The sequence below is a fragment of the Natator depressus genome, chromosome 2 (assembly GCF_965152275.1).
Source record: "Natator depressus isolate rNatDep1 chromosome 2, rNatDep2.hap1, whole genome shotgun sequence".
In the NCBI taxonomy this organism is placed as follows: domain Eukaryota; kingdom Metazoa; phylum Chordata; order Testudines; family Cheloniidae; genus Natator; species Natator depressus.
In genome coordinates this window covers 190247040-190269548 of record NC_134235.1, presented here as the reverse complement: position 1 = coordinate 190269548, position 22509 = coordinate 190247040, and the positions used below count along the sequence as shown (strand labels likewise).

General features: G+C 37.8%; 1 protein-coding gene across 1 annotated transcript in view; it reads left to right on the top strand.

Moving 5' to 3' along the window:
- The window catches only part of STT3B (STT3 oligosaccharyltransferase complex catalytic subunit B), a 78013-nt gene that overhangs the window by 53509 nt on the left and 1995 nt on the right, over nucleotides 1-22509 (top strand). The window contains exons 6-15 of the mRNA XM_074945620.1: nucleotides 2065-2163; nucleotides 3332-3478; nucleotides 6385-6433; nucleotides 8928-9082; nucleotides 10339-10550; nucleotides 13462-13649; nucleotides 14243-14414; nucleotides 16665-16838; nucleotides 18180-18293; nucleotides 20187-20399. Coding sequence (XP_074801721.1) covers nucleotides 2065-2163; nucleotides 3332-3478; nucleotides 6385-6433; nucleotides 8928-9082; nucleotides 10339-10550; nucleotides 13462-13649; nucleotides 14243-14414; nucleotides 16665-16838; nucleotides 18180-18293; nucleotides 20187-20399 — 1523 coding nt within the window. The remainder of the gene's footprint in view (nucleotides 1-2064; nucleotides 2164-3331; nucleotides 3479-6384; nucleotides 6434-8927; nucleotides 9083-10338; nucleotides 10551-13461; nucleotides 13650-14242; nucleotides 14415-16664; nucleotides 16839-18179; nucleotides 18294-20186; nucleotides 20400-22509) is intronic.

Below are 22509 nucleotides of genomic sequence, written 5' to 3'. Positions count from 1 at the left end.
TGTTTATAATGCTTGTTTGTGGGGATAAATACAATGTACCTCTAGTGTATTTTATCCTAAATTACAGATGTGTATTCTCAGTCTTACCTGGATCTTAATGTAATGTTTCAGGTCAACATTAATTTGCTACACCGTAGTCTAGTTGGCCGAGAGACACATTTTGGTATCCCACTTCTAAACTTTATTAACCACATCTGTTTAAAAGCTGAGATACTTGGGTTGTGTTTGGGTGGGGTCTGGTGGAAGAATGGGGTTTTAACCACCACTGTTTATTCTCTGACTGCTATTTTTAATCTGTTTCATCTCTGATGACAGTGGTATTTATTTGTATTAATGAAGCACCTAGATTGAGGCCCTGTTGTGCTAATTATTCTACAGCTGCATAGTAGCTATACATAGTTCTTTTTTCTGTAAAGTTCAGGCTGCCATAAAAAATCTAAAAGTAGCACCATGATCTTGCTTTTTAATATTGCAGTAGATTCATGGCATCTACATTGAATTACATTTACTAGGATCATGAAATCCATAATCCTTTCACACTCCAGTAGGCTCTTAAAAGCAGGCGCATAAAACTAGTCCTGCTTAGAAATTGCCATACCACATCTGACCAGTAATCCAGCTAGTTCAATGTTATGTATCTGATATTGGCCAGTACCAGATGCTACAGGGAAATGTGTAAGAAGCCTTGTAGTGGACAGTGATAGAATAACCTGCTCATAATGGACAGGTTTCAGAGTAACAGCCGTGTTAGTCTGTATTTGCAAAAAGAAAAGGAGTACTTGTGGCACCTTAGAGACTAACCAATTTATTTGAGCATAAGCTTTCGTGAGCTACAGCTCACTTCATCGGATGCATACTGTGGAAAATACAGGAGATGTTTTTATACACACAGACCATGAAAAAATGGGTGTTTATCACTACAAAAGGTTTTCTCTCCTCCCCCCCCCCCCCCCCCATTCCTCAGTTGTTCTTGTTAAACCCTGGATTTGTGCTGGAAATGGCCCACCTTGATTATCATACACATTGTAAGGAGAGTGATCACTTTAGATAAGCTGTTACCAGCAGGAGAGTGGGGTGGGGGGAGCTGTAGCTCACGAAAGCTTATGGTCAAATAAATTGGTTAGTCTCTAAGGTGCCACAAGTACTCCTTTTCTTTTTTCATAATGGAAAGTTTCTCCCAAATCTCTTCAGGTAGTGGATGGTTTGTCCTGAAGCATGATGGCATGAAGGCCATTCAAAATAAAATGCTCCGAATTTTATCTAATATTTTACTGTGGATGTTCTTATTGTTCATGTAAATTCTAATCTTTTTTTCCCCCTCTCAATCCTACTGAATTCTTAGCTTCCAATCCTTTTTGGTTTGAGTTTCAAAGTTTAAAAATATATATGGTGCACTGTGGGTTTCTTTTAAGGTACTTTTATTTATTTTTTATTTATTTATTTACTTACTTATTTTTTTGGTTGCTTTTCAAGTTAATTGAATGTCCGCTCCTTCTTGTATTAGGAGAAAGGCAAATAGGTATACTGATTTACATTAACTTATGCCATTCATTCTTTTGTATACTTCAATTGTCTCCTCTCTAAATGGTCCCAGTCTGTTCCTTTCTCTTCATATGGAATGCATCTTCTGTTCCTTCTTCTAATGCCACTTATCCTGCAAATATCAGTTCTTTGTTGGGGATAGGGCAGACAAGAGGAAGATGTCTTGGGTGGATGGACTATTGATTTCATTTACCTCTCAAACTAAAGAAGAAACATTTACTCTTTCATGCTTTGCAAGAACATATTAGTGCAAATAACAGTGGTCTCCTGCTTTCTCCAGAGCCATTGTTAATGAGTGTGTTCCTGTTGAGAAAATTGCTAAGATCTCTTCAGAGTAAATCTGAAGAAAAATAGTGTGTAATATACATCAATACTACAAATACCTAAATGATGTAGTTCTGCTATATTATGTGTCATTGCAGGTGGGAATAAAAGGAAAATTGAAATTGTTTTTGAGATGTAGTGAAGGTTTTTTGAAATATCATGTAGTAATTCATACTCTTCCCCTTTTCTCTTCTGTAGCATATAGCACTTTCTACATTGTGGGCTTAATATTATCCATGCAGATACCTTTTGTGGGCTTTCAGCCAATTAGAACAAGTGAGCACATGGCTGCTGCAGGTAGGAAAACTAAAATTCCTTTAATATTTCCAAAAATTTTAATGCATCAAAGAATTCCACGAATTTGTGGTAAAAAAGTTGCTGTTCACCTCCTTTGTATTATGTAAGTTGTTAAGGAGAAACATGTTAGCTAATTAAATTGGTAAGGATAGAAAGTGTTACAATTTAGTAAAATTCAGGGGAGGGGGATGCCCTTTTAATTGTTAAATTATCCTTTTTTTGTGTAAGTTAATGGAGGTAGTAAATCTTTTACCAGTATTAAACTAGATCATTTCTCAATATGACAGTCATGTATTTACTACTAGATCAACTGTAATTTTGGAATATAATGTGACTTTTAAGTATCAAAAACAGTGGTGTATTTGGAATGTTTGGTAGGTAGAATATAATTTCCACTGAACAACTGAATTTATAAATAATTTAAAATAATTCTGATTTTTTTTCTGAAATTGTTCAGTGTGAAACATTCTAGGTGAGGGATTTTTACATTTTAGTATTCATAGTTTACATTTTTCAGTCAGCTCCTCTTGTATGAAAATTTACTTTTCATTAGTCCCAAGATACAGGCCATCTAGTGTTTGATTTCAGGAGACCTGTGTTAGATTTTTGCAGAGTGGGTCATTGGAGCAAGTGCCAATGACAACAAACTGGGAATCTGATGGGAAGTAGTGTCCCCTGACTCCTCAATAGAGGAGTACCTTCCATTTATCAACAGCAACATTTTTAACTTTAAAGATACCTGAGTGATCTAACTTGCAAATTAGTCTTGTGGATCACATATCAAATGAGTATAGGGGTTAATGGGTTCTTGGCCAGAAGGGTAAGCATTGCAGTAGTCTTCTTAAAAGGTCATACAATGTGTTTCCCAGACTTCCAACATAGGCTGTGTCTACACTACAGACCTTACAGCAGCACAGCTGTACCACTGTAGCTGCACCCTGTAAGGTCTCCTGTATAGCCCCTATATGCCGACAGGAGAGCATCTCCTGCTGATATAGCACTGTCCACATAGGCACTTATGTCGGTGCGGGGGAGGGGGGTTTCACACCCCTGATGGACAAAAGTGCTAGTGGAGACATAACCTCGGCCAAAGGATTCCACAGTTATACCAGTTATTGCTTGTTCTACTGGAGAATTTATACAAGAATTTTCCTCTTTCTTTAAACAGGTGTTTTTGCATTGTTGCAAGCCTATGCCTTTTTGCAGTATTTGAGAGACAGACTAACAAAGCAAGAATTCCAGACCTTGTTCTTCTTGGGTGTGTCACTAGCTGCTGGTGTTGTATTCCTGAGTGTCATCTATTTGACATATACAGGTAAGAGACCTCAAATGAGAACTGAGTGTGTACTTTAAGGTGAAGATAAAAGGTGATGAATGCTCTTCAATTAGCGTGGGTAGGAATAATTCTTGTCTGACTAAAATTAAACAGTATGTGAACAGATTCTAGATAGCTCTTATTAGAGCCCCACCACTGCACTTTAGGCCTGTCCTGTAAAACACTGTTGTTCCAACTCTGGGCCTCCTGGACAGGATTTTTTATGATGTTACCAAATGTCTGATGTAGGCTACGATGAGATCACCAAATTCACTTGTGACCTCAGCCAGATTTGAACCTAAAATAGATAACTAAAACCTAAAGAGGATATCAGTATAATGAAATTCCAGTTGGTCAGTGGCAGTCTGTTAAGCATATAGTGGGTTGTTAGACATGTTTTCTTGCTTTTAAAAGAAAAATTATTTAACTCATCATTTCTGTTACATGCCTGGAAGATGTTTAAATGAGGCAAGCAAGTGTCTGTGTTTGAAGCCTATGTGTTTTCTACTTCACAGTGCACTGAAGATAGAAGTTCAAATTTATATAAGAAAAAAGTCAAAATCTAAGAAACTTGTAGTTTTCTCCTGTAAATTGTCCCTTGCCTTTGTAAACTATTGTAAATCATTATTTTCTCAAATAATGAAAAGGAACAGATAAAATTAGGTTTTGGGGAAGAAAGTGGAAAAGAGATAATGTACTATACAGTTCAAAACTGTGAAAACTGGGGATACACTTGATAATGTCCAGAAGTCAGAACAGAAAGGTACTGGTACTCTTCCAAGCCCTGCCCACAAAATAAGATCCACCCACAAGTGATGCTGCTAACAATTTATTGTGCAGATCTTCAGAATATGGTCATGAGACTTTCAGGGCTCTTTCGGTTTGACTCCCTCTCTTTGGGGTCCATATGCACTCCTGGACTCTGCTAGGTACTTTGGGTTTGACTTCCACTAGGTGAGGCTTATGTGACCCACTAGGCTTGTTGAGTTTGGCTCCCTTTTGGGGCTGCCTGCGATGCCAGCTGTGCTCTTTTAGGCTCCTTGGGTGTATCTTATTGAGAGGGAGGTAGACAATGTCTCCCAAGCCTGGTCACTTATGCCAAAATACCATTGAATATCTGAGTTAGCACTCAGTGATATGAATGTACAGTTGGCACCTCTGGAGCTATTGTTTCAGCTTCTACAAATGCAGGCATAGCATCTTTTTACACTTCGCTCATGTTTTTGAGGCTATCTCAACATCCTTAACTGCTAGAGTTACTTTTAAAAAAATTTTAAATAAATGTTAAAATTCTGGAAAATATGGCATCAAGAAAGAGATGTGCCAGTACACCATACTTACTGAATCAGAACCCTGATGTCGTCAAATCAGTAATTCTCACATTACTAATTGCTTTTCAAATTGAAGTCCACTAGCCTCCTGGCTTAACTGAACATCTGAGAAAGTACTGAACATACAATAAACTGCACGGATCTGTGTCATTGACCTTAAAAGCCAGCTTTGCTCTATTCCCTGAAATGCTAGCTTTCTCAAGACTCAAAACCTCATTACAGTAACTGCATTCTTGCTTCTTAATATTCCTCTTCTTGTAAAACTTCTTTGAGTGTATAACATAGTTGTTCAAAAAAAATGCTGCTGACTTTAGTGTTCAGGGTTGTAACAGCAATCGTTTTGTTTTGCTGTTGAGCTGAAAAGTTACAAAAAGAACAAATATACATTTTACCAGACGTTTCCACAACTTGCTGGATTGTGATCTGCCTTCAGATACATGTGAGCAGCTCCCACTTACTTCAGTGGAACTTTTCAGGCAGATATACAAGGGCAAAATTTGGCCGCTGATGTTTAAAAATAATTTTTTTTCAGGGCATTATTCATAGTAGAAAGTAGAAGAGATGGAAATGAACTTGCAGAGCCTAGATCTTAATTTTCAAAACGTTCAGGAGTATTCAGATTTGGAGTTTTGCTCCTAAATTGTATCGCCAAGTTACAGCGAGAAAAGGGGTATTTATCTGTAGGAACCTACAATATATTTCAGTTTAGTAGTAGTAAAACTACTCTACATCCATTTACACAAATTTGCCCTCAGCACCTCCTGTTATATAGAATAAGAGATTAAAACTTTGAATCAGTTATGTTCAGCTGACATGCAGACTTGAGAGAACTTTTTCCTACTCCATGCATAAAGCCATAAGGATTAAAAGATGAGATTTTATTTTTCATGCTTCAGTTTAATACTTTTCTGTTTTGTTTTCATTAAATGACAGGGGAAGGAAAAATAAAATAAAAATTCTTTCAGCTTGGAGATCTACAGTATCATCACTTTCTTTTTGTGTTAGAGACATGTTCAAAAAGCCTGACGCTTTTATGTAAGGTTTATCAGGGTGTCTGAATACTAGTATGCATTCACTGTTGCATGTAGATACTGCAGTGATAACATTAGAGAAATCAAATGTTAGATGAAATGTTGATGACTTAGGAACAGTACTTTGCAAGGAAAGTATGTAGGTAGTCTGTTCTGTTTTATTTTGATTGACTCCCTTCTCCAAACGCTATAGACTGTCTTTGATTTTTTGGAACATGTGTCTTAACTACTACTCTACCTCTTGATGATTTGTTGAGCTGTGTGAGTGATGATGACATTGAATCTGTACAGTATAGTGTAAGTCCTGTAAGGCTGATAATTCTTCGTTCCTTAAGAGGAGAATCATTTTTAGTTATGCATATAAACTGTATCATAGCAAGTCTATTTGACAGAAATAATTCTATAAATTATATGGGTTTCATGACAGTTTTTAAAATGTGTTAAACTTTCTTTGTAATATATGCTTATGCAGACATCTGAAGAAATATCTAAATCATTATAATTAAATATCTAAGCAGAGTATTTTTTTCATTGACTTTTTCAGGTTACATTGCTCCATGGAGTGGCAGGTTTTATTCACTGTGGGACACCGGGTAAGTAGGGATAGAGGACTTGTGAATTATATGTCTTGTTGAAATATAAAACACACACGCTCCATCCCACCTTCCCATCAATAAGAGCTCACATATAAATTTTCCACACAGTGTTTGGAGAGAGCATTTACATAACCTGTCTTGAAACTGTGACCAATATAGTTCCAAATATTGACATTTTGCTGAGTTTTTCCCTTATTGACAATTGAGAGGGTATTCCTCAAAATGTTGCCTCTTTTAGGTGTTTGTAGATAGGTAGGTGGCAACTATTTTAAAACTATCAAGATTCCAACTTCTGTGGAACTCTTTCTTTGAACCAAAAAAGTATTCCCCAACTGAGATTTGAGACACTTGCGTCTATAACATACAGTATCATTAAAAATGTTCCATTAACATTTGGGGACAGATTTTTTTAAAGTTATACCTATGCAATATATACGGACTTAGCAGACTTTGCACAAAACGTACATGAATCTTTAGTGACAGTTATCTCTCACACAGGTTTTTAGCACTCATACATTTAGCATGCATCTGCAAATGTCCAGTCTGTGTGAATAATTCCGTTTGTACACATGTGGGTATTCTAAAGTATTTTTTAAAATTTAGTCCTTGAAAATGTTATATAGAATAATTAAACAGTCACTTAATGGTAAATCTGAGTAAAACTTACAAAAAAATATTTTACATACACGTTACCCACGGTTTTCAGAACCCAAAGCAGTGGTAACTTAACTGTTTCACTCCAGGCAGTGTCAGAAATAAGCAATGGGAACGCAGCACTTCCATCTGATGAAAGATTGATACAAATAAGCATGCTTTTATCTAAAACTACTGTTTATTAGATTTAAGCACACATAGACATAAGCAATAGATTTAGGACATCCCAAATAATTACCTAAAATTTGAGATGGTATTGAATAATCAGCAGCAGGTCAGTGATGACCAGTCGCTTCCCTGCTGGGGAGTATAGTGTCAGGAAAAAGTCTCTCAGGATAGCTTCAGAGAACTGCTCCAAAGTACACTCTATTATATAGTCTTTTTATAATTAGTTTTTACAAAACACATAGCTCATAGTGACCCCTACTGGATCATCACTTCTCCTAATTTCAATCAACTACTTACCAAAGAAACATTCCTAACAACCTTAGCTGTAATAAGCTTCTATATCAAAGGCACCCAAACTCAATGTCTCTATCCACTTATTTTCTTTGTCTCATAATTTGTTGACTCGTCTCCCCGCCTCCCATTCTGATTAGCAGAAACTGCAAGCCTGCACCTAGTATTTGACTTTGCCTCAAGAAGCCCTGCTTGTCCAAATTAACCCTTAACTATTGGTGGTCTGTTTTGTTAATTCATGGTGACTGAATGCACGCAATATGGCTTCAATTAGCTTGATCAGATTCTGGGGAAACACACCCCTCAATTCAGGGGTAACACTCTCCTCTCCCCCCAGACTCTCGCTCACATGGGGTTCTGTTTGTAGAACCAAGTTTTTAAGTTCTATAGGAGTGGGGGGTGCAAGAGCTCAAGGTACCAGCAACCTGGGCTCTGCCAAATCATAATTACTGCCACATTTTACTATAAAATGAATCAAACTGTTCAAAGGGCGTAAAGTCAGAACTGTCATTAACAGTACACTCAAGCCCATGTAAAGAACAGGCTTGCTTTCTTCTATGCCCTTAAATGGAGTGAGCTGTGTAGAATCAGCCTTTCACTTGTAGGGCTTCTCTACATTAGAAAATTATATTGTCAGAACACATTAACACAATATTAAACATGACTTAGTTGTCTTTGTAGACAAAGAACTGTTCAGCATCGTGTCATGTGGTAGTGTTTAACCCTAGAGCAGACCACAATTAAAAGACATAATATTAAACACAATTTGGCCTACTCTGCACTGAGTATTTAACACACATAATTTCTTAGTGTAGACAAGGCCAAAGCCTCAGTGCCAAAATGGATGTGAGGCCTCCAGCAACTGCATGGTTTATATATGTAAAGGCTGACCTCAGTAGCTAACATTGATAACTTAAGGCACTGAGAAAATTGCAAAGAGGAGAGCTCTTTGAAACTATCCGCATCAAGAACTTAAGGAGATGTGCTGCAAATCAATCAATTGGTCAGATGTATTATGAATTTCCAAAATTAAAAATGGCTTGTATAGCAGCATGAGTATTTGATTCTATTGAATTTGGTTTAGCATTTAGCCAGGGGACAGAGCGAAACATTTTAATAATACCTTTTGATTCCACAAAATTAGTCCTTAATATTGGGGTTAAAAAATAAATATGTGCCCAAACTGTCTCTTTCTTGACTATCATAAGACATGGGACCATATTATGTATAGAAAAGGTGCCTCAAATTTCTGCTGAATAAAGTCTTAACATTTTAAATTAAAATGTTTACTTTTAAATTTGCTTCAGAATTCTGATTTATACAATTTTGGCAACTTCATCATTTCAAAATAATTTGAACTGAATTTTTTTTAAACAAGGTATGCGAAAATTCACATCCCGATCATTGCCTCTGTGTCTGAGCATCAGCCTACAACATGGGTTTCCTTCTTTTTTGATCTACATATTCTCGTGTGTACTTTCCCAGCAGGGCTGTGGTTCTGTATCAAAAACATCAATGATGAAAGAGTCTTTGGTAAGAACATATTCAAAAATTATTTTCTAGAATTTTGTCTTCATCAAAGTTCTGTTTCGTTTGGTGTGCTTTGCATCCCATAATAAAGCTGGTATGCATTTTGTATTAGAAGAAGGCTTCAACAACTGTGGATGTTGGATAAAGACACTTTTGTAAAGTTTGCTGTCGCCACATAGCATTGAACACAATTTATAGCAATTTGATTTACTGGAGATGATAAAATATTTTCCAAGAGATAGTACTGAAAATATTAAATTTCTTAATATGGTTCAATGTACCAGCCAAAACCAGGGCTTTCAGGGCCCCTTCATTCTGCTCCAGCCCCTTTGATCCAGCATGAAAGGGGCCAGAGTGTGGGGGTGGGGAACCTCATTTTTTAGTTAATACTTAAATCATATCATCCCTTAGTGAATTTCAGTATTTCCAAATTAAACTAGTGACAGTCTGGAACAATTTCCATTGCAGATCTCCTTTTCTATAAACAATAAATTGTTAAAATTTATGAGACAGTCCACATGGTTGAAACTGTCCTAGCAACAATGTCTAAATGATAGTTGCTGTAACAATTTCCCTGGCCAGTGTACACAGGGGCATTTTTTTCATGTGAAAAGTGCTCTTACTATTATAAAAGCATTCTTTAATGATAACATTGTTCTGCTGGGGGACGAGGGGGGGTTACCTTACAACATTGCTAGAAAAACCATGTTTAAGTGGTTGGAGGTATGTGCTTGGAATTGAATTGCTGACAACCCCCTGTACATTTGCAAAATCTCGTGGAGTGATTATATATATCATGACTTACATTCACATCAGTTTTTATGTAATTCCTTACAACTTATAACGTGATTTTTCTCTTTCAGCAAAATATCCATTCTGCTGTATTTTTATCAAATGAAATTACACAATTTTCTTCCTTCTACCAGTTCATTTAGAGCGCATTTTTGGTGAGATACCACAAGCTGTTAATGAATATCAAAACTGGGCTCTAATTCTCACTAAAAGCTGCAAAGTTAGATTTTGAAGAAGTCTTTTGGGGATAAAAGGGATGTATGTAGATGTAACACACTCTTTGTAAACTATTCAATAAGAGCTTTTTACAATATTTAACAAGATGTGTGCTATAAATGAGCATTATATACCAAGATGCTGTCAACCCCATTTAGGGGATATTATCTTTATATCTGAGGCTAATTTAATGACATAGCAATTTCTTCTGAGAATAGCTAAATGTCATTGGTGGACTTCTGTCTCTGCAGTCGCTTTGTATGCAATCAGTGCTGTTTACTTCGCTGGTGTGATGGTTCGTCTGATGTTGACTTTGACTCCAGTGGTCTGTATGCTGTCAGCAATTGCTTTCTCCAATGTGTTTGAGCACTATTTGGGTGATGATATGAAGAGGGAAAATCCACCAATAGAAGACAGCAGTGATGAGGATGACAAAAGAAACCCAGGCAACCTGTATGACAAGGTGAGCAAAAGAGATTCTGAGGCAATGCTGATATATCCTTATGCTCTGTTATACTAAGCATTTCAGATCTTTCTTGGCCTTTATAACAAGGGGCAATATAGTCTGAGGTTCAAAGCTTCAACATCAGAGCTTTGACAGGCTGAATTTCTTCCTCCTAATGCAAGGATTGCTGCAGTCTGATAAGGCGTTATTATAAAAAGGATATAGGACCTTGTGGGATTGTCAGTTCTTGGATGAGAAGTCCTGTACATGTTTAAATTAGTAATAATGCTTCACACAAGATGCCCTATACACTTTTACTGGATTCCAATCTTAAATGTTCAATTTTATACATTTTATATGAGACCTGTGCAGCATAGGGGGTGGTTCTTGCTCCTTTTAACTCTGATCCCTTGTAAAGTACAGAGGAATTTGGACTTAACAAACACACTGACTTCATTCTTAAAAGTTTGATAAAACTATCAACCTTGTCTTGAGAGGCACAACAGTGGAAAAAGCAGGAGGCTGATGGTCAGGATAGAGGTGCAGAGGAGCTTGTATATCCCTGCACTGTCTGTCTTAACTCAGTGTGCAGACTCTGATCGTGAATTCCAAATACACACACTTACAAAATAAAATTGCATTGCAGGCTTTTTTCCTACTCTAGCTGTTTCTGGGAAACACCCTGGACGTCAGAACATAGCCTGTTTTTTGCCCAGTATATTTTACAGCTGTCTATAGACTACTGTTATAGGTCTGGATCACTGACATCAAGGAATTCAATATTAACGCTTCGAACAGACACCCATCAATAAGATACTGCAGTCACCAAAGTGTAACCGTTTGGGAGTCCATGTATTTGGTCCTTCTTCCCAGAATTGTTGTACTGGCTGTTCATTTTCCCAAAGGATTAGCTGTACAGATTCTATCTTGTCACCCATTTCAGTGTGTATATGAGGGCACTAAAGGACAATATGCTTTGAAAGCATACTATCAGTGCGCTGATAACTCTGAATTAAGGGCCTGATTGAAAGCCTGTTGAAGTCAATGGAAGGACTCCAGTTGACATCAGTTGGTTTTGGATCAGGGTTTGAATCTCCTTTACAGCAAAACTTAATTCTGCAGTCTCACTACTCTCCCCCTGCCTGCCCGAGAAACTAAATGCAGGCTGGCTGCAGTTCAAACCTTACAAGACTACAAACCTGCTTGTTGGTAGGGAAAAGCATTTAGAGGAATTAGGTGAGTTGATGTTACAAGTGTACCATTCATTGATGGCATATGCCTACCTAATACCAGGATAATTTGTAAACTGGGAGTCCTATCGGATCCATCATGGCTCTGATGGAGTTGTGGTAGCCCATAATGCTTGTCCTGTCTGCGTCTAGCTAGGAGCTGTAATTGTTGCTGTCGTTTATATGGACTTAGTGATGCTCAGACCTGCCTTTGTTATCTCTGGGTAATGTACCCTAATTAGGGCTACATCTGAAGCTTCAGCTATGAAGAATGTATGTATGTTTCCTTGCCAGCACAAATTTGACATTCATTTGCCAAATAGTTTCAGCTAAAAAAAAAATTTCAGGACTTAGATGCCATTCACCAAATGGCTGTAGGAAGAGAAGGTGGTGGCGGTGGTGACAGCCACCTTGTTAGAAATTTCAGCCTACTGGTGAAGGCATTCACCTGGGATGTGGGGGACTCATCTTTCCACTTACTTCAGTGGTCTTTGAATCAGGCCCTTAGCTCAGAGTTATCAGGATTCTTGTTCAGTCTTTCCTGTTGAAGCTGTTCCATTGTGGATAAATTAAGCCATTGGAGGAGGGCCTTGAACTTGGGTCTCTCGCATCTAAGGTGAGTGCCTTACCACCAGACTCTATCTAGAGTCATTCTCACTGTCTTCCCCTGGCATTCATTGTCATTCACAGTGGAAATGCATAGTTCTTTGACCAGAGGATGACACTGTAGTTAAGCACCCATTTCTAATCTCTTAGTGCTCGACCCATTTTCGTCATAGGAGTTATTCACCTGGGACAAACTTCAAAGGTGTCTAAGCAACTTAGAAGTCTAAATCCTATTGAAATTCAGTTTTACCCCTGGAGATTATGTAGCAGTCTAAGAGTTAAAGAAAAATGTATTTAGTGTTTTTTGGCTTCACTGGAGAGGGTTTCCCAAACCAGAAAGTGATGTGCAAGCTCTAACACAATTACAAGCTTGCTGAATTGAAGTCAGGATATTTCAGAATATTTTATTTGCTATACAAATGTTTTGTTTTTGTTTTTAAATAGCAAAAACTTGCCATTATTTTCTCTCAAATACAGTTAAAAATAAAGGATTATATATTTTATGGAAAGATCATCTTATTAAACCTTACAGTGCCTTTTTCCTGCTTATGAGGAGGGTGGCAGCACATGGCTCCTTGATATTTGTGGCTTTGGTTAACTTTGTATTGTAACACAGGAGACTTGGTTATCTTTCCTTTCCTTTTTTTTTTTTTAGCCACATATGCTATTCTCTGGAGGCTTATAAAGCTAACCAAAATACCGTGCAAGAGGAATATTTCCTACCTACCCTTAACAATGGCAAGCTTTGTTTTTTGTAGCTCTTCTCAACTACAGAGTCCTTATTTTCACCTCTTACTTTGTCCTACACTCACCTCAGCAAGGTCACCTCAGCAAGGCTCTGAAGTGTGATCTGATGTGAGCATTTTATGCTATTAAGGAAGATTTTAGATGAATAATTCATTTTGCATGGTGCTGGATGTAAAAATGTAAAAATCTCCCTGTACATATTCAGATTTGGAGAACTACTTTATTGATCTTTTTATTTACATGATATTGTGAGTTGGCAATGGTGTAGAGAAAGTTATTGGGTCCATTGCCAGAAAAACATCTTTTATATCTAAGCTGCTGTAATAGTTCAATTTGTGTTTATTCAGGCAGGTAAAGTGAGGAAACACGTATCTGAACAGGAAAAAACAGAAGAAGGACTGGGTCCCAACATCAAGAGTATTGTTACTATGTTAATGCTGATGTTGTTGATGATGTTTGCTGTCCACTGCACTTGGGTAACTAGCAATGCATACTCCAGTCCTAGTGTTGTTCTGGCTTCATACAATCATGATGGGTAAGAAAGCACTGCATATTTGAAAGTAATTTCTAAAGGAAAATTTTTTTTAAAAAAAGTTGGTGGGCTCATGGGATTGGTATCTCGGGTTGTTTTGTCTTCCCTTTCAGCTTCTTTCATTCTATTTCTGTAATCTCAGATGTGACCTAAATGTCCAATTTCTAATTCTCTCCCTCCCCACCCCCAAAATCCCAACAAAATGGTAAAACTAGTTTTATGTAGTCGGAAGTAAAAGCATCAAAATACTTGACTGACTTTTAATTTAAAAATAATATGTAAGCTAGCTTGTGTTTATGGATAATGTAAAAGATGCACATAGTTCATCCAAGTATAAACTCTGCTCTTGAATATACTGTTCAAAATACAGTTTTGTCGCCTCTTCAAAAGTTGTTTGTTTTCTGATTAGCCCGCTGTCATCAGATTAATCAAATCTCTGAGTGCATGTCATCAGCAAACTTACTTCAGAAGAATTGTGTGCAGATGCAGATTGTTTTGAGCATAGATTTATATCTCCACAAAGCAGTAGCCACCTAATGGTTAAATTGACACCGACATTAGTTTGAATATAGGCTAAACTGATGCTTCTGTTTCAGCACTCGGAACATCCTGGATGATTTCAGAGAGGCATACTATTGGCTAAGACAAAATACAGATGAACATGCTCGAGTAATGTCTTGGTGGGACTATGGCTATCAGATAGCAGGAATGGCCAATCGGACTACTTTAGTTGATAACAATACCTGGAACAATAGCCACATAGCCCTGGTAAGGAAGGTAGTTTTATATACTCAGAGGTTAAAAACATCAAAATATCTGGCTGACTTTACTCTAAAAACAATTTGTAAGTTGTTTACGCATAGCGTGGATTTAAGAGAATTGCTATAGAATGAGGGATGGAAGGAGCACAGAAACGTTTGGCATATGTTAGAACGCCAGTGTGAAAGATTGCTTTCCAAATTAAAGGATTAGAATGTTTTTAATTCACATACAAAATATCTAAATCTAAACGGTATGATCAAAATATGAAAACAGTGGTGCTGATTCAATCTTGGATTACATTGAGGTAAAAAATACATGCTGCAACTAGATTATCGTGGAGCAAAATTATTAGACACTAGAACTGGGTAAACTTGAAATCTAATTTAGTAGTTGATTTTTTTTCCCCCTTAAATTTATCTTTAAATAAAAGATTATTCTGAGAATTAAGACTGTGCCTCAAAATAGGGAAATGCAAATTTGTAGATACCTAAACTTGAAGCCCTCCCACAACATAACTCCTTCTGGCAGTTTCCTGTTCCTCTTCTAGTTCCTAGAGCCTCCTAGCTGCTACCTGGATGGGTGGGTGGTTGGTCTCTGCTAATGTAACCCTCCCTGGACTCTGTTTTTGAGTCACTTTCCCCAGTTGTTAGCTCCACAACTGGGCATCTGCTACTCAGTTTTGCTAAGCAGCATTAAAGTAAAATTGATCTACTTCATCAGTTTCACTGCTGCCTACTAGATTCTGAATAGCTCTCTGAGAACTGACAAGTTTCAGATAAGTTTTTACTCAGCTGAAACTTGGGAAAGGTCTGAGCAGCAACAGAGGCACTAGAGCTGTCTGTGCAGACTCAGGAAGACCAGTATATCAGTCACATTTGGTTAATAGTTGGAATGTTTTTCTTCAGAATTGCAAGGGATAGGCACGATTTATATTGTCCTTTCCCCAACCTCCTTGCACTCACCAGGAGCAGGGAGCGGAGCAGCCTGGCCCCAGCCTGCTCTACTCCACCAGCTCCCAGCCGCAGGGCTCCGCTTCCCACCGCACCGCACCATGAGTGCGGGACCTTTTCCCCAACCCCGCCCTCAGTGACATGGGTGGGGTCGGGGCAAGGAAAGCGGAGCAGCCTGTGGCCGCGTAACTCCGCTTCCCGCTGCCAGTGAGTGCGGGGGACGTCCTTTCCCCAATCTCCCCACACTCACCGGTGGTGGGAAGCGGAGTGCTGCAGCTGGGAGGTGGCAGAGTGGAGTGGGCTGGGGCCACGTTGCTCTACTTCCCGCTGCTGCCGGTGAGCGCCTGTCAGGGGGCGAGGGGTGTGGATAGGGGTCAGAGCAGTCAGGGGACAGGGAGCAGGGGGGTTGGGTAGGGGGTGGGGTCCTAGGGGTGATTAGGGATGGGGGTCTCTGGAGGGGGCGGTCAGGGAACAAGAAACGGGGGGGGGGGGCGGCAAAGCAAGTTCGTTATAACACAGTCTCGCCTATAACGCGGTGAGTTTTTTGTCTTCTGAGGACCGTATTATATCAGGGTAGAGGTGTATTACCTTTTGACCTAAAACTTATCTGTAGTGTTTGAACTTTAAGAGTTTGTCTTGGTGAGGTTTTTTTTTTTTTTTTTTTTTTTTTTTTAACTTAAATGACTCAACCCTGTAAATCTAATGGGGGAAAACAGAAAGTGAAGAGAAAGACACACAAATTCCTACCCCTCTCTGCAACATTTGCTTTTTGGTTATGTAGGCACACTGACCTCAATGAAAGTGAAAAATGGAAAATTAAGTTGCATGTTAAAGAATTTCTGTTGATCTGAAGTTATCACAACTCTTTTTAAAATGTTCTTCATTGTGCACTGGGCCACCCTGCCAGACAGCATCTCCTTTATCTTTTGGCAATTCAAATGTAGTTTGAAGAAGCAGTAGGAGGGCAAAAAAAGTTGTATAATAACTGTCCTATATACTCTAAAGCTCAGTCCAACAGACACCAATTTTTCCCATGAAGAATAAAATAATTTTCATAAGGATTGGGTTCTTCAGTTTCCAAATAAATGGAGGAGTAATGGGTTTTCTTTATACAGAATGAGATGAACAAGGTCTTTGAAGGGTAAATGCATGTGTTTTGGACCAGAGCCCCAGCTTGTGTTAAGTGGTGTAGCTCCATTGACTTCAGTAGAGCTTCAGTTATTTACATCAGCTGAGGATCTGGCCCTTTAGCTTGCTGGTAAGCAATTGTACAGATACTAAGATATTTGTGCCTATAATTTTGTAGGTGGGAAAAGCAATGTCATCAAATGAGACAGCAGCATATGAGATCATGAGGAGTCTGGATGTGGATTATGTTTTAATTATTTTTGGAGGTGTGATTGGCTACTCTGGTGATGATATCAACAAGTTCTTGTGGATGGTGAGAATAGCAGAGGGCGAGCATCCCAAAGATATCCGGGTAAGTGGAAATGTAAACAACAGATCTAGGAGTAGTGTGTTCCTGGCAAAATACAGTATTTCTGTTGGATCAATTTTTTGGTACCATATGGCAATATCTTATCTCAAATCCCATCATTAACTAAAATATCACTTTTCTGGTGTGACCTTATCACAAGGGGGAAAACTATATGTTTTATTACCATTTTATTTGATAAAATGTGTTAAATCATATGGTTTTTTAGGATTCTTTCACATTTGGATGGCAGTGAGTGATAGTCCACTGTCGTTCAATATATATGGTCTTGAAGGGTCAGTCATTTTAAAACTTAACATTTTGTAGCATGGTTCAGCTATTGAATTGAAGACTGTTACTGAAAGCACAGGGTATCTACTGTAATAGCCTGTGTGGGGGTCACAGTGTGACCATTGAGCTTTTAACTGAATCACCAAAGGGATGTTCTGAACATTTAAATAGTTACTGTTAAGGAGCTGGGTTTTTTTTAGTTTTTATACTACAGTTCCAGGAAATGAATTTCTACCACACTGAACTATGGGCTAATAGGAGGGTAAAAGGATTTTACTTATATTGTATTGTAGGGAATATCCACATTTTCTAAATCAAGATGCAAGTTCTGCCATTCTTGAATGCTGCAGGAGAAGACAAGCAACAGTCTTAGTAGACAAAAGAAAATGTTAAAATGTTGTAAAGTAAGCAGATGTAAGGGAACAGTCTGCTCAGTTAGTTAAAATTCAAGCACGTGTCCAGGGACAGTAACCACAGGCCTTTGCTTGACTTTTTTTATGTATTTGTTGTTCTACACAATCAATAATTCCATTTCCTAAATGTTAAAATGTGTGGTTTCAGGTGTGTTGTATATACAACTTACAGTTCATGCTTATATCGCAGTAACCACACACCTACTGATCTTATTCCAGAATGAATAGTAGTAGTTCAGGTGCATAAAGCATAAAATACTAATTTTGGTAGATGCCCAACTAAATTATACACCTCCTTATGATCAAAGTATCAGAATATTGGTGTTCTCCAAGAACTGTTTACTATAGAAATACTTGCAAAAACAAGAGTCGTGTACATCTACATATAATAAATGGATTAGCAAGATCATGTCAGCAGGAGGGTAAATTTGTTCAGTAAAACTGATGCTACACAACCACTGTGCCTTAGTTACACAGCTGTTATGCTATAGTTAAGGTTGAGCATCACTTTCTGTTTAAAGGACAACTTCCCTTATATGTATATTTAAAATACAGAAGACAGTTTACACACTTTATCAAATCCCATCAGTGAGAGTCTTGTGGAAGAGGGAATGAGACTTCCTTGTTTTTGTTTTGTTTTTAGGAAAGTGACTACTTCACTCCACAGGGAGAGTTCCGCGTAGACAAGGCAGGTTCTCCAACGTTGCTGAACTGCCTCATGTATAAAATGTCCTATTACAGATTTGGAGAAATGCAGGTTAGTGGTATCTGGAACTTTTCCACTTACTTTTTTTTCAGCTCATCAGTCATTCATAGTTTGCTCATTCAGTGTCAGCACCAGCCCCCTGTCATTTATCAGTCACTTATTAAAACCCCCTGATATGCGTCTGTCATGTCCTAGGTACATAGGATCCTGCTAGCTCTCTACAGTTATTCTAAATGGTATTGAAAACATTTGCCTGTAGAAAGACCTCTCAGTAGCATCTGTTGTGTTTGACACCTATAAACTGTCTGCTTGGGCCACGTGAGGTAGAGAGTTGCAGAATTGCTTTTCAGATCCATATATTTGGGCTAAAATGAACTCCTACATCAGCTACATGCCTCTGATGGTTAGTCTACAGTTTCCACCACTGGAGAATACAGTTCCCTGGGAGATGAGATCACATCAACTTTGTAAGGATGAGGTTATCACTAGTATCTCTGAAAGTATAAAAATCTGCCATTTGTTAACTTGATTAATTGAGATTTCTTATTTGTAATCCAAGACTACACAAATGGGCATTAAAGAAAGGTAACTTGAAGTATGGAATTGAATCGCTTCAAATGAAACTTGAATTGCACGAGAATGGAAATGTCTTGGAGAAGCGGTTATGCTATTGCTAAATAGATCCCCCTTTTTATTTTATTTGAATTTGACACAAGGCCAAGAAGACTGTTGTCTTGATGTTCAGTTGAATGTTTTATTGAATGTTAGCTTTCATTCTGCTAGTGAAGTGATGGAAATCAGTGCTATCTTAATTTTCAAAGCTAATGTCACGCTTTTGCAAATAATTACCACGGTATATAATCTTTTATTTGCTCCAGCAGTACTAGTGCTGTTCTCTAGACTTTATCTTGGACCCTTTGCTGCTGCTTTGTATTCATCTCTTGCCTCGGGCAGACCTTTGAATTTAGTTATTCACTGTAAGCAGTAATCTTGAAGAGTTACACTTCAAGTTATTCTTTTTATGCCAGTTTCATTTGTGTGGAACCGTGCTTAAATAAATACTTTCCATAAACAAATAAATTACCTGTTCTCTTCCCTAGACTTTGACACTAAGGGTCACATTGGCACCCTGCTAAGACCTAAAGGCTTCACGTAATTCTCACAAATGTATCTGAACTATTTGTTTGATAGCTGTTTCTCTTCCAACCACTTCCCCCTTGGAATGGCATTTAGCATAAATTAAGGTTTACATCCGTGAATAAAGTTTACTAATTCCTTTTGCATTTTTCCCATCTGCTACTTGCCTTATTTTAAGTTTCTGTTCTCTTTTTCCTGTTCCCCTTTTGAGCGCCCTTCCATTTCTGATACACAGCACTAAATTCATTATTCATATAAGTGGATAGAACTCTGGGATCAGTGGTCCTTATGCCTGTTTAATTTCAGGACTGACTTTGGCATATAGAGCCAACGCAAGGAAGTTTGGACATGTAGTTTCATACTCTTCCATGCAGCATTTTCATTGTAAAGAGAGGACAGGGAGAAAGCATCCATGTTTATAAGGCACCGCAGGCTCTTGCACTTCGGACATTCATGCTCTCTTGTCATTGTTCTTGTTTCCTTTCTGAATAAAGAAATAAGACTCATCACTGACACAGGTGACTTGCGTCATTTGCAGAAGACATAGTACAAGTATCAGTCATTTGATCAGTTTCCAGTTGTCAGAACTAGTTGAGCTCTAGTTTTGCTGACTAACAAAAAGCTGTTGCTTCAAGATTTTCTGAACAGTAGTGACATTGCACAGAAAATATTCTCTTCAGATTTTTTTTCCCATTAAAGCAGTTTAGGTCTAGCCCAGGGAATGGTTGCATGTGGAGCCCAGCTCAGTTAGCAGTGATGCATTTCATATTTTTTTTTCCAAATTGATGTGTAACATTAACTTTATAGCTGGATTTTCGGACACCTCCAGGATTTGATCGCACACGCAATGCTGAGATCGGTAACAAGGACATTAAATTCAAACATCTGGAGGAAGCCTTTACATCAGAGCATTGGCTTGTAAGAATATACAAAGTGAAAGAACTAGACAACAGAGAGACATTGGACCATAAACCTAGAGTAACCAACGTTTTACCAAAACAGAAGTATTTGTCAAAGAAGGTGGGTTCCCAGTGAAGTAACTCAAAAGGGGCAACAAACTGTTTTATTTGTTTTTATCAATAAATCACATAGCTGGTGAGTTATATACTGGTATTTCCACTAGCTGGATCTTTTTATGAATACATTTCATTCATATTAATCTCCAGTATCAGACCTGCCTGCTGGTAATAATCATTAATTTACTGTCTGCTTAACCTGTGAGCATGTGAAAGACAAGGCTAGATTTATTTATTTATTTATTTTTTTAAGACAGTGTTGCTGACTGGCAATAGGCTGTGTCACTGGCTGTTACAAGTCTTAAACAGCTTCATGTAAATTGAAGTATACTTTCCAAAGTACATCAATCATGTTTCAGTAACTGGCTCACCAAGTAAAAAATAATGTGGACATTGCTTTCTGAACCTGTTTGTAAATAGTGATGCCTAGAAGTTTCAAAATGACATTTTTTGTATGAAATAAATTAAATCTGAACCTTTTGTTGATGGAACTTAAGTGTCTGGCTTCTTACTCTTTGAAATCACCTCACTTAAAATGTTCCTTTTTTTTAAACACATTTCATATTTTGGTCTTGGAGTGTTGTGGGGGAGTAGGGTGTTGTAGAGGAAGTGAAAGGAAAAATCTTTCAAAGCAGCTGATAGCTCTGTGATTTATTTCTTTAAAATGCAGTGATTTATCCCAAGTAGGAGTCCCGGATCTTGTCAAGTGACCAATGATAGTACCACTATTAAATTAGTGCATAACATACAATTATTAAGGATACTTTATGGGTACAAAGTGTTTGAACAGATTTTACCAGTGTCTATAAGGTGCTTTGGTGGCACAGTCCACTTAGACTGTAATTGGATTGGGCAGAGAGGAATCTATTTTGAACCATTTCACTTGTAATGGGTAACTTGCCTTTAGAGTTGAAATCATAATTTAATGCTAAACATGAATATTTTGAATTAGCCTTTGTTGCCAGTGGGCCTGGAACTTCGTTTTTTCAGTTTAAACTTTATTATAAAGTGCCAGTTGCAGTTTGCACTTAGAACATCTGAAATTCAAGTTGTACTATTGACATTGTTCTGGTCTGACAGCTTCTGAAGTCCCCCGTTAATAATAAACCTAACCATACTTCTGTCAGCTGTATTCTTTTAAGCTGAGCAACCCCTTTGTTCTCAAGCTAGGACAGGATAAAAGTGTGGTCAGCATTTGGATGAGACAAGTCAATTCTACATACTGTATAAATGTCTCCATTAATCATCAGTGAACCAGCAGGTTGCTAGGGTGCAAATGCAGCCAGGTATCTTTAGATAAAGCCTAAAACAGCCTTAAAGGATCTTTTGTAACTATATGAGCAGTATCTTCCTGGCCAGCCTCCAACATGTAAAATTATTCTGTCCACATGAACCCCTGAAAATTCAACATATATTAGCTTAAGTTGTTATGTACAGTGCCTGTGCATGGTTACACAGTTATCAGTAGTAGATGAATTTATATGTATACTGGTCCCCATATCAGTTGGTAAAATGAAAGGTGCACTCAAATTGTTACAATCAATATCTCTGCTTTCCAGCTTCTTAAAGGGATGTAGTTTCTGTTTCCCTTTGTCAGCGGCCTGCAGGTGAGCCTGACAAGCAAATTGCATGTAAAATGTGCTGGAACAGCTGCACTTTGTATTCTGTTCTTTGGGACAAATTAAATACATAATCTGACTTAAATCAAATTAAATACGTAATCTATGGGAGAGCATAAACAAATACAAACAGTGAAAATAACTTTACTACATTAGTCCATTAAAATAAGTATCTGCTCAGCCTAAAATTTGGGACATTAAACAGAAAATTAAACTAGCCCTCTTTGCTAATAATGTCATCTTAGGGCCCAACTCATTGTGGGGGATAAAAAGGCTAGAACTCCCTTACCTGGCTCTTAAGTTTTTGTGTTAATTTATTCCTTGAAATCATAGAGATGTGAATATTTGCTCTAATACAGTACATCAATAATATAGGACATAACTTATCATGCTCTGTTTACACTAAACTACAGTTCTGTGGGTGATAGACTTAACCTAGTCATCCTCTCAAAGATAAGACTGTTACCCAGTGCTCAGTTCTCTGGAAACTTCATT